This window comes from Ranitomeya variabilis, chromosome 2 (genome assembly GCF_051348905.1).
Source record: "Ranitomeya variabilis isolate aRanVar5 chromosome 2, aRanVar5.hap1, whole genome shotgun sequence".
In the NCBI taxonomy this organism is placed as follows: domain Eukaryota; kingdom Metazoa; phylum Chordata; class Amphibia; order Anura; family Dendrobatidae; genus Ranitomeya; species Ranitomeya variabilis.
Window position 1 is genome coordinate 781,263,744 of NC_135233.1, and position 12,839 is coordinate 781,276,582.

At 42.3% G+C, this 12,839-nt stretch overlaps 1 protein-coding gene across 2 annotated transcripts in view; it reads right to left on the reverse strand.

Annotated features, from left to right (window-relative positions):
- Positions 1-12,839, reverse strand: part of CYB5R4 (cytochrome b5 reductase 4) — a 389,372-nt gene that overhangs the window by 154,645 nt on the left and 221,888 nt on the right. For both annotated transcript variants that reach the window (XM_077289796.1, XM_077289795.1), the window contains one exon: positions 3,909-3,938. In XM_077289796.1, the coding sequence (XP_077145911.1) occupies positions 3,909-3,938 (30 nt within the window). The remainder of the gene's footprint in view (positions 1-3,908; positions 3,939-12,839) is intronic.

Consider the following 12,839-nt stretch of genomic DNA (forward strand, 5'->3'; position numbering starts at 1 on the left):
TGATTGTTATCAGAAGAATCTGGATCAGATGAAGTGAAGTTCACGTGCGTTTTTGCTGCTGTATGCCTGCGGTGAGTCTGATTGCGTTTCAAAATAGACTTGGGAGTTCTATTTAGATTCTCCCACTGCCCCCATTCGTACACTTTATTGGTGGCATAATCATTTAAATCTCTGGTGAACTTCCTTTTCTTTCTTTCCATGATATCTTCCTCTAATGCTGACACATTCTCATGCATTTTGTCAATGAGGGACTCAAAATGTGACGAAGACTTAAATTGTATTAGGGATAAATTCACATCTTCCATTTGTTTTTGTATTTCCTTGAGTCTAGCATCCTCATGTTTAACTATAAGCTTCATTAAGTTCAAAGAGCAATTGCTCAACACATTGTTCCACTCCTCCATGAAATCAGATGAATAAACGGTGGTAGGTAATTTCTTAATACGTAAACCACGCGGAACCATATCCTTCACCAAATAATTATTTAACGTGGTTTGGTCCCACCACACTTTAGTCTCTTGTGAAAGCAATTTTTCTAAATTATTTACACCATTCTGCAGGTCTGGCATAATATTAGTATCAGTTGTGTCATGAGAAAACACGTGTGCTGCCTTCTGAGATCTGTCTCGGCATAAAACTGTAGCCATTGTAAAATTATCACACAAAGTCTTTGATTTCTTTCCTAATATATGTGCTTAATTTTCAAATATATACACAAAATATGCAAAAGTTCAATTGGGAGTATTCCTTAGAGCAACGGCAATCAAAACTGTGAACACAAAATAAGAAACAAAAAGCCAGCTCACCAGGCCGCCTCGGCAGGTGCACGGAACTTCCACGTTGATGCACGTAGTGTTGAATAGACAAATAGAAAAAAAGTTCGTTCCAGCTCCAAAAATTTTAAAATTCCAAATCTTTATTGATCCATAATAAAAACATAGGCTGAGTGACTCTCCATAGCACAATAGGAAACGAGCTACGCGTTTCGATCTTTGCAGACCTTTGTCAAAGCTACAGATAAATGAACAATTGACTTCATATAGCTACCACCAACCAATGAACAGAAAACCCTCAATCACATGGCAAGGAAATGTCCTAATGGTATAAAAATACACACATAAAAACGAAACATTATTACACATATACACTTATACAAATATGAACATGTTTAAAAGAAACATTATTCTCAAATATTCATGACACAAAATCCTAATAATGATACAATACGGCAATAGGGTTTCACCGAGCATGTTCCGTTCCTGCACAAATAGAAGTAGAACCTGGCTAAATTATACGGGTTTCTATAAATGTGGCAGTAACAGATGTAAAACGTGTGACCATGCACTAGTCACCAACACATTTAATGATTCCACTGCCTCTCAGTTTTTCAATATAAAGCAATATATTAACTGTAATACTGCTTTTGTAGTTTACAAGATTGATTGTACAATATGCAATTTGTCTTATATTGGTTGTACCTCTCGCAAGTTAAAAGTACGAATTACTGAGCATCTGCGAGATGTAGAAAAATCAGGTGATTCTGTTTGTTCCATGTCAGCAGCATCTAGGCACTTTAGCACTCAGCACGCCGGCAATACTGATTGTTTTCGTGCTTATGGTATAGAACGTGTTAATAAACCTTTACGAGGAGGTGATTTCAGACGCTGTCTTTTGATGCGAGAGGCGTTCTGGATTTACCACCTGAACACTCGCTTTCCTGCATGTCTTAATAAGCGCAACGAACTGATGTATCATTATTAGGATTTTGTGTCATGAATATTTGAGAATAATGTTTCTTTTAAATATGTTCATATTTGTATAAGTGTATATGTGTAATAATGTTTCGTTTTTATGTGTGTATTTTTATACCATTAGGACCTTTCCTTGCCATGTGATTGAGGGTTTTCTGTTCATTGGTTGGTGGTAGCTATATGAAGTCAATTGTTCATTTAACTGTAGCTTTGACAAAGATCTGCAAAGATTGAAACGCGTAGCTCGTTTCCTATTGTGCTATGGAGAGTCACTCAGCCTATGTTTTTATTATGGATCAATAAAGATTTGGAATTTTAAAATTTTTGGAGCTGGAACGAACTTTTTTTCTATTTGTCTATTCAACACTACGTGCATCAACGTGGAAGTTCCGTGCACCTGCTGAGGCGGCCTGGTGAGCTGGCTTTTTGTTTCTTATTTTGTGTTCACAGGGATATCAGAGACAGGATGAGGCAACAGAGAGGAGGCAGGGGCAACAGAGAACCAACAGGGGCAACAGAGAGCAGGTAGGGGTATTAGAGCTGGCAGAGGCAACAGAAGGGAGGCGGGGCAACAAAATACAGCCACAGAGAGAAGCAGGGGTAGCAGACTGCAGATACAAAGCAGACAGAGGTGGTAAATTGCAGAATCAAGAAAAAGCAGAGAAAGCATAAAGCAAAGTAGAGAGTTTGTAGAGAACGGAAGAGAAGAGACAGGGAAGAGCAGAGAAGTAACAGGCAGAACCAAGTGCCAGGCAGGGAGAGGGGCCATAGTGGGATTCCCAGTGCACATCAGGTCAGGTTGCTGCCACGTAGTGAACTGTCTCTGTACGCGCTGCAGAATGTGTCTCCCCCGGGCACCTGCTGCTCTTCTTGGCTTCGGTGGTCACCACATCCTCCTCGGAGGTCCTGTTATGCTGCCTGTAGTGCACCCCGCAGATTCTGGCTGCCTCCCAGCAGCCTTCTCCTGCCCTGCCTGTGTGCAGCTGGTGCGGGCCACATGCTGCGGCTGCTGTTCCGTCTACGCCTGGCTGGAGGGGGAATCATGCGGGGTCTACACTGCGCACTGCACCGCTGAACTGAGCTGCTACCCCACCCCCAGCACAGAGCACCACCTGCTGGTGCTGAGGAAATGCTGCCCACAGGAAGGGCTCTGCGTGCCATAGGTTCGCCACCACTGGTCTATACATACAAGCACCTTAGCTGAAAGATACACTTGCTCAATGTGAAAAGTAATTGTCTTCTTAGGCAGTCATTCTACCAATTGCCAAAATGTTATTGATTATTGATATTCATAAGTCTGTACCCACCCATGTACACTGCTTGCAGACATGCTAAATCTAAACATAATTTGCATAGGCATTTTAAAGGGTCATGTACTCAAAAGCAGAGAGCCTACAAACCTTTTTCCAAGAGCGCATCAAGGAAAAAAGAATGAAATACACATTAGAGATGCCATCCTGCTGCAGCTACTCAGAGCACCACATGAAGACCCCCCACAGGCCGCCGCGAAGCACGAACATATCATTAACTCAAAACTGAAAATTAAGACAAGATGGATTCATTAACCAATGTATCATTTTAATCAGTATAACGTCGCCGACCTGACACGGTCTGTGATGTGATGATATCAGAGTGCAGTCCAATGTTTTACATGCACCCATATACTTGTATGGGTGTGCATGTCTGATTTGTGGAGCCACTTGCAGCAGCTGAATCAGCATGAGAAAAAAATCGCTGATCTGCACTGTCCCACAGTATAACATCAGGTCGAGTGCTAAGCGATAAAACATCGCATAGAACGAGTCCAAGTTACACACTAGTGTGAGCGAGCCCTTAGGCTTGCAGAAAGCAAAGATGGCTGCCATGACAATCCATTAATCCCTCATGATCGCGTTGCAGGGAGCTGATGAGTGTACGCATGCACCAGCGTTCATACTATTTTAATGATGCCAGTGACAAAGATTGGTAGTGGTATGGTGTGAAACCCTGGTATGGTGCAGGCTCAAGTCCAAAGCCTGCTCCATACACATAGACCCGACCTGTAGGGAGAAACAGTCACCAATCGGCATACAAATGTATATACAACCTAAAAATGTCACCTGCAGACTGATTTCATTTACAATTATGTGCATTTTTACAATTGGATATATTAGTTACCTTTAAGGTCTTCTATTCTGTGGCTCAATTCTAGAAGAAAGAAATAGAAAAACACTATAAGAACTAATTCCACAACCTTTTTTTCCAAGACAAAGCGGAGTATATAAAATTAATAATTTTCTCAGCGCAGTGCATATCATCATTCTTTCATTAATTGCTATAATTTGTATAACAGACAGAACTAAAAAAATAAATGCATGCATGTACAATTTCAACATACCGAGGAAGACACAGATTTTACTCAAAATTATAGAAAGTCACTCAAGTCAAATCGAAGAGAAATGTTTACTAGTGATGAGCGAATATACTCGTTACTCGAGATTTCTCGAGCATGCTCGGGGGTCCTCCCAATATTTTTTAGTGCTCGGAGATTTAGTTTTCATTGCCGCAGCTGAATGATTTACATCTGTTAGCCAGCATAAGTACATGTGGGGGTTGCCTGGTTGCTAGGGAATCCCCACATGTACTTATGCTGGCTAACAGATGTAAATCATTCAGCTGCGGCAATGAAAACTAAATCTCCGAGCACTAAAAAATACTCGGAGGACCCCCGAGCGTGCTCGAGAAATCTCGAGTAATGAGTATATTCGCTCATCACTAATGTTTATGCTTAAAGGAATTTTTTTATCATGTGAAATTAGAACCTGGTCAAACTGGTTCCCGCAATGTTTGGTAATCTTGTCACATTACACACAATGGCCTATCTAAAAGCATTATTGTGTAGGCAGAAGGAGCTAAGCAGTTACACATATAAGAAGTTATAACAGGTTATATAAAAAGCTGCGCTGTAGTGCAAGAGGCCTCCACACATCAGGCTCAAAGAATATGCCTATAATATAAAAAACGGTTTATATTTCATGCTCTGAACACTATAAAGAGGTCCATAATGGCAAAATAGAAGTACCCAAGCTTTTTATTCTATGATAGAAATAGTTAAAGGGAACCTGTCACCCCCAAAATCGAAGATGAGCTAAGCCCACCGGCATCAGTGGCTAATCTACAGCATTCTGTAATGCTGCAGATAAGCCCCCGATGTATCCTGAAAGATGAGAAAAAGAAGTTAGATTATACTCACTTGGGCGGGCCGTCCGATTCGATGGGCGTCGAGCTCCGGTCCGGGGCCTCCCATATTCATATGATGACATCCTCCTCTTGTCTTCACGCTGCGGCTCCGGCGCAGGCGTACTATGTCTGCGCTGGGCCTCTCTGACCTTTCCCGGTGCCTGCGCACTGCAGTACTTTGCTCTGCCCTCAACAGGTCAGACATAGTACGCCTGCGCCGGAGCCGCAGCGTGAAGACAAGAAGAGGACGTCATCCTAAGAAGATGGGAGGCCCCAGACCGGACCGCGACGCCCATCATACCCGGACCGCCCCCCCAGTTGAGTATAATCTAACCTCTTTTTCTCATCTTTCAGGATACATCAGGGGCTTATCTACAGCATTCCAGAATGCTGTAGATAAGCCCCTGATGCCGGTGGGCTTAGCTCATCTTCGATTTTGGGGGTGACAGGTTCCCTTTAACCTCTTTCTGACCTCGGACGGGATAGTACGTCCGAGGTCAGATACCGGCTTTGATGCAGGGCTCCGGCGGTGAGCCCGCATCAAAGCCGGGACATGTCAGCTGTTCTGTATAGCTGACATGTGCCCGCAATAGCGATGGGTGAAATCGCGATTCACCCGCTGCTATTAACTAGTTAAATGCCGCTGTCAAACGCTAACAGCGGCACTTAAGTGGCGCTTCCGGCCGGGCGGCCGGAAATGATCGCATCGCCGACCCCCGTCATATGATCGGAGGTCGGCGATGCGTCAGAATAGTAACCATAGAGGTCTGATCTGATGATCGCTGCTATGTAGCAGAGCCGATCGCGTTGTGCCAGCTTCTAGCCTCCTATGGAGGCTATTGAAGCAAGGCAAAAGTAAAAAAAAAGAAGTAAAAAAAATGTGAAAAAATAAAAAAAAAAATATAAAAGTTTAATCACCCCCCTTTTGCCCCATTCAAAATAAATCAATAAAAAAATCAAACCTACACGTATTTGGTATCGCCGGGTTCAGAATCGCCCGATCAATAAAAAAAAGCATTAACCTGATCGCTAAACAGCGTAGCGAGAAAAAAAATTCGAAACACCGGAATTACGTTTTTTTGGTCGCCGCGACATTGCATTAAAATGCAATAACGGGCGATCAAAAGAACGTATCTGCACAAGTGTGGTATTATTAAAAACATCAGCTCGGCACGCAAAAAATAAGCCCTCAACCGACCCCAGCTCACAAAAAATGGAGACGCTACGGATATCGGAAAATGGCGCAATTTTTTTTTTTTTAGCAAAGTTTGGAATTTTTTTTCACCACTTAGATAAAAAATAACCTAGTCATGTTTGGTGTCTATGAACTCGTAATGACCTGGAGAATCATAATGGCAGGTCAGTTTTAGCATTTAGTGAACCTAGCAAAAAAGCCAAACAAAAAACAAGTGTGGGATTGCACTTTTTTTGCAATCTCACCGCACTTGGAATTTTTTTCCCGTTTTCTAGTACACGAAATGCTAAAACCAATGATGTCGTTCAAAAGTACAACTCGTCCCACAAAAGATAAGCCCTCATATCGCTATACTGACGGAAAAATAAAAAAGTTATAGCTCTGGGAAGGAGGGGAGCGAACAACGAACACGGAAAAATAGAAAATCCCAAGGTCATGAAGGGGTTAAGCATCACTGGAGAAGTGGCAATTATTTGCACCAAATGTCCAGAGGAGAAAGCCACTTAATACACTAAAACCAGCAGGACTGAACAGCAAAATAGAACTTTTTGTTTTTATGAACTGATTACCAGGATATGGCTTACAACGGGTTAACAGCCACTTGGGGCGACAGCCATCTATAAATACTTAATAGGAACAAGCCCTGAGGAAGAAGGACAATTCCTTTGAAACGTATAGGAGCAGCCACTCTTCGTTGTATCATGGACCTTTCTGTAGTGGGTGAAGTCACACCATCCTGGGCTAATTGCTCACAAGTGTTTTGCTGACTGCAGCGCTACCGGCCAGTACACTGCAGGAAAATTTGGATCGCTAAATATCCACATCCAGAGGTGCCTACAAGCGGACTAACACTAAGCGACAAGCATCACTCGTGGATCATTAAGTGGCCACTACCAATCCCTCCCTCTGGAGCTACTATTTGACCATAACAGTTGGACTAATCAGAGACAGAGTATGAGGTTCACAACTATATAGGTAGGATCTACGTTTATTTTGCAGCAGTATATTAATTGTGTGGAGACCTCTTTTAGTGCACTACAGCGCAATTTGCTAAATAACTTGGTTTAACTATTTAAACTAATAGACAGGAACTAGCAGATAACTAGCCGCAAGCAGCAGAAGTGCATATACTAGGGTGGTAGCGCCGGAATCATTGTTTTACAGTACGTTTTTACAGTTACAAATAGAGCTCTATGGAAAAAAGATCAGGTTTAACTCGATATGTTCAAAATCAGAAAAAACAGATCAGTACCACAAAACGACTTGATGTTTTGCAATGGTAGATCAGTTGACTAGCCTTACCCCCTTAGTGACAGAACCATTTTTGTACTTAACCCCTTAAGCCCCGAGGGTGGTTTGCACCTTAATGACCGGGCCAATTTTTACAATTCTGACCACTGTCCCTTTATGAGGTTATAACTCTGGAACGCTTCAACGGATCTTGGCGATTCTGACATTGTTTTCTCGTGACATATTGTACTTCATGATAGTGGTAAACTTTATTCGATATAACTTGCGTTTATTTGTGAAAAAAATGAAAAGTTGGCGAAAATGTTGAAAATTTCGCAATTTTCCAACTTTGAATTTTTATGCCCTTAAATCACAGAGATATGTCACGCAAAATACTTAATAAGTAACATTTTCCACATGTCTACTTCACATCAGCACAATTTTGGAACCAAAGGATTTGTTAGGGAGTTATAAGGGTTAAAAGTTGACCAGCAATTTCTCATTTTTACAACACCATTTTTTTTTTAGGGACCACATCTCATTTGAAGTCATTTTGAGGGGTCTATATGATAGAAAATACCCAAGTGTGACACCATTCTATAAACTGCACCCCTCAAGGTGCTCAAAACCACATTCAAGAAGTTTATTAACCCTTCAGGTGTTTCACAGGAATTTTTGGAATGTTTAAATAAAAATGAACATTTAACTTTTTTTTCACACAAAATTTATTTCAGCTCCAATTTGTTTTATTTTACCAAGGGTAACAGGAGAAAATGGACCCCAAAAGTTGTTTGTCCTGAGTACGCTGATACCCCATATGTGGGTGTAAACCATTGTTTGGGAACATGGCAGAGCTTGGAAGGGAAGGAGCGCCATTTGACTTTTCAATGCAAAATTAACTGGAATTGAGATGGGACGCCATGTTGCGTTTGGAGAGCCCCTGATGTGCCTAAACATTAAAACCCCCCACAAGTGACACCATTTTGGAAAGTAGACCCCCTAAGGAACTTATCTAGATGTGTTTTGAGAGCTTAGAACCCCCAAGTGTTTCACTACAGTTTATAACGCAGAGCCGTGAAAATAAAAATTCTTTTTTTTTTTTTTTCACAAAAATGATTTTTTAGCCCCCAATTTTGTATTTTCACAAGGGTAACAGGATAAATTGGACCCTAAAAGTTGTTGTGCAATTTGTCCTGAGTGCGCTGATACCCCATATGTGGGGGGAAACCACTGTTTGAGGCATGGCAGAGCTTGGAAGTGAAGGAGCGCCATTTGGAATGCAGACTTAGATGAATTGGTCTGCAGGCATCACGTTGCACTTGCAGATCCCCTGATGTACCCAAACAGTACAAACCCCCCACAAGTGACCCCATATTGGAAACTAGACCTCCCAAGGAACTTATCTAGATGTGTTGTGAGAACTTTGAACCCCCAAGTGTGTCACTACAGTTTACAATGCAGAGCCGTGAAGATAAAAAATCTTTTTTTTTCCCCACAAAAATGATTTTTAGCCCCCCAAATTTTTATTTTCCCAAGGATAACAAGAGAACTTCAACCCCAAAAGTTGTTGTCCAATTTGTCCCGAGTACGCTGATACCCCATATGTTGGGGTAAACCCCTGTTTGTGCGCACGGGAGAGCTCGGAAGGGAAGGAGCACTGTTTTACTTTTTCAACGCAGAATTGGCTGGAATTGAGATCGGACGCCATGTCGTGTTTGGAGAGCCCCTGATGTGCCTGAACAGTGGAAACTCCCCAATTCTGTAATCCAAACCCTAACCCTAACTTTAGCCCCAACCCTAACTTTAGCCCCAATCCTAACCCTAACTTTAGCCCCAACCCTAACCCTAACTTTAGCCCCAACCCTAACCCTAACTTTAGCTCCAACCCTAGCCCTAACCCTAACCCTAATGGGAAAAATGGAAATAAATACATTTTTTTAATTTTATTATTTTTCCCTAACTAAGGGGGTGATGAAGGGGGGTTTGATTTACTGTTACAGCGTTTTTTATATCGGATTTTTATGATTGGCAGCTGTCACACACTAAAAGACGCTTTTTATAGCAAAAAAGTTTTTGCGTCTCCACATTTTGAGACCTATATTTTTCCATATTTTGGTCCACAGAGTCATGTGAGGTCTTGTTTTTTGCGGGACGAGTTGACGTTTTTATTGGTAACATTTTCGGACACGTGACAGTTTTTGATCGCTTTTTATTCCGATTTTTGTGAGGCAGAATGACCAAAAACCAGCTATTCATGAATTTCTTTTGGGGGAGGCGTTTATACCGTTCCACGTTTGGTTAAATTGATAAAGCAGTTTTATTCTTCGGGTCAGTACGATTACAGCGATATCTCATTTATATCATTTTTTTTATGTTTTGGCGCTTTTATACGATAAGAGCTATTTTATAGAAAAAATAATTATTTTGGCATCGCTTTATTCTGAGGACTATAACTTTTTAACTTTTTTGGTTATGATGCTGTATGGCAGCTCAGTTTTTGCGGGACAAGATGACGTTTTCAGCGGTACCATGGTTGTTTATATCCGTCTTTTTGATCGCGTGTTATTCCACTTTTTGTTCGGCGATATAATAAAGCGTTGTTTTTTGGCTCGTTTTTTTTTTTCTTACGGTGTTCACTGAAGGGGTTAACTAGTGGGACAGTTTTATAGGTTGGGTCGTTACGGACGCGGCGATACTAAATATGTGTACTTTTATTGTTTTTGTTTTTTTTTGGATAAAGAAATGTATTTATGGGAATAATATATTTTTTTTCTTTATTTAGGAATTTTATTTTTTTTTCACACATGTGGAAATTTTTTTTTTTACTTTTTTACTTTGTCCCAGGGGGGGACATCACAGATCGCTGATCTGACAGTTTGTACAGCACTCTGTCAGATCAGCGATCTGACATACAGCCGTGCAGGCTTACCAGCGCCTGCTGTGGACCCGGAAGAACTCCCTGCAGGACCCGGATGCAGCCCCGCGGCCATTTTGGATCCGGGGACTGCAGGGAGGAGACGCTCGGTACAAGGTGAGTACATCGTCTTGTACCGATCTTCTCAGGGAAGCACGCAGGGAGCCCCCTCCCTGCGCGATGCTTTCCTGTACTGCCGGTACACTGCGATCATGTTTGATCGCAGTGTGCCGGGGGTTAATGTGCCGGGGGCAGTCCGTGACTGCTCCTGGCACATAGTGCCAGATGTCAGCTGCGATAGGCAGCTGACACCCGGCCGCGATCGGCCGCGCTCCCCCCGTGAACGCGGCCGATCGCATATGACATACTATCCCGTCACTGGGAATTAAGTCCCAGGTCATCTCGACGGGATAGTACGTCATATGGGATTAAGGGGTTAATGACCGAGCCAATTTTGTACAATTCTGAACACGGTCACTTTATGTGGTTATAATTTTGGAGCACTTTAACAGATCCCGCTGATTCTGAGATTGTTTTTTCGTGACATATTGTACTTCAAGACAGTGGTAAAATTTATTTGATATGACTTGCGTTTATTTATGAAAAAAAAGGAAATTTGGCGAAAATTTAGAAAATTTTGCAATTTTCAAACTTAATTTTTATGCCCTTAAATCAGCGTCGTGTCACACAAAATAGCTAATAAATAACATTTCCCACATGTCTGCTTTACATCAGAACAGCAGACAGTAACCGATTTTGGAAACATAATTTTTTTGTTAGGACGTTATAAGGGTTAAAATTTGACCAGCGATTTTTCATTTTTCCAACAAAATTTACAAAACCAAGACCACCTCACATTTGAAGTGACTTTGAGGGGCCTATATGATAGAAAATACACAAAAATGACACCATTCTAAAAATTGTACCCCTCAGGCTATGTGCACACGTTGAGGATTTCCTGCGGATCTAGAGTGCTTTTTTCTGTGCAGAAACGCTACAGATCCACAAGTGATTTACAGTACAATGTAAATCAATGGGGGGAAAAAAATGCTGTGCTAATGGTGTGAAAAATTCCGCACTAAAACCGCAGAAGATTAAAAAAAGGACCATGTCAATTCTTTTTGCGGTTCTGCAGCATTTCTGCACCCATTGACTTCCATTGATTCAGTCAAATCTGCAGCAAAACCGTCGTATCTGTGGTTTTGCTGCGGAGTTGGGTGCGAGAAATGCTGCTGATCAGGAGGGGGAAGAGAGTGTGGGCGGAGACTGTGTGTGTGTGAAGAAGATGTTTGTGTGTGGGTATTTGTGTGTCTGCGGGGCTGTGTGTGTGTGTCTGTGTGTGGGGGTCTGAGGAGCTTTGCGGGGCTGTGCGGGCATCGCGGGGCTGTGCGGGCATCGCGGGGATAGCAGGCTTGTGCGGGGATCGCGGGGCTGTGTGTGGGTCTGCATGTAGGCAGGCATCGTCCGATGGAACTACTAGTCCTATCCGGCTATACCTGCTACAGTGACAGGTAGCCGGATGATGGGACAGTATAGTCCCGTCATCTGGCTACTGTGGTCAAGTGAAAAAAAAAAAACACACACATATACAGAACATACAGTACACACATATAGACATACAGTACAAACAACATACAACCTAGGGTACATACTCACCAATCACCTTGATCCCGAAGCCATCGATCACCTGTAAAAAATATTAAAATAATAAACCAACAATATACTCCCTGATCCGCAGTAATCCATGTAATAACGATTGTCCCACGATGATCTCCTGTGGAGAGCTGTAACATCAGCTAATGCCACCGCTCTCCAGGTGCTCCGAGATACAATGATGGATGGTATCCTTCCGCACTGCATCCCTCCACCACTGTGAGTACAATATAGTTCATACTGTCACTTGCGGCAATGCTGATTGAGAAAATTCCCACACAGCATTGCCATAAAGTGAGAGCAATGAACCTCTTCAGTGATGCACTGCAGGAGCCATTGTCTCCTGTCAGTGTGTCACTGAAGGTCTATAGAGCTGTCACATCTCCTGATGTGACAGTTCTATAGGGGAGATCGTCGTGGGACACTTGCTATTAATTGGACTGCGTCGTACAGGGCGTTGCAGGAATTAGGCGTGGTTGTAAGTATAGTGAAATTAAGAATATTAAAATACTTTTTTTCTGGCTGTGTCTTTTTATTTAACTCTTTCACTACTATAGGATTAATAATGAATAGGTGTCTCATTGACATCTCTCCATTACTAACCGGGATTAATGTCACCTTACAATAAAAAGGTGACATTAACCCCTTATTACCCCATATGCCACCGCTACAGGGCAGTGGGAAGAGAGAGGCTAAGTGCCGGAATTGGTGCATCTTACATCCCTGGGACGGCTGGGAGCTGGGACCCCGTGTCATTTTTTTTGGGTCCCCCTATTTTAATAGCCAGTAAAGGCTACGCAGACAGCTGTGGGCTGATATTCATAGCCTGGGAAGATCCATGGGTATTACCCCCTTCCCAGGCTATAAACATCGGCCC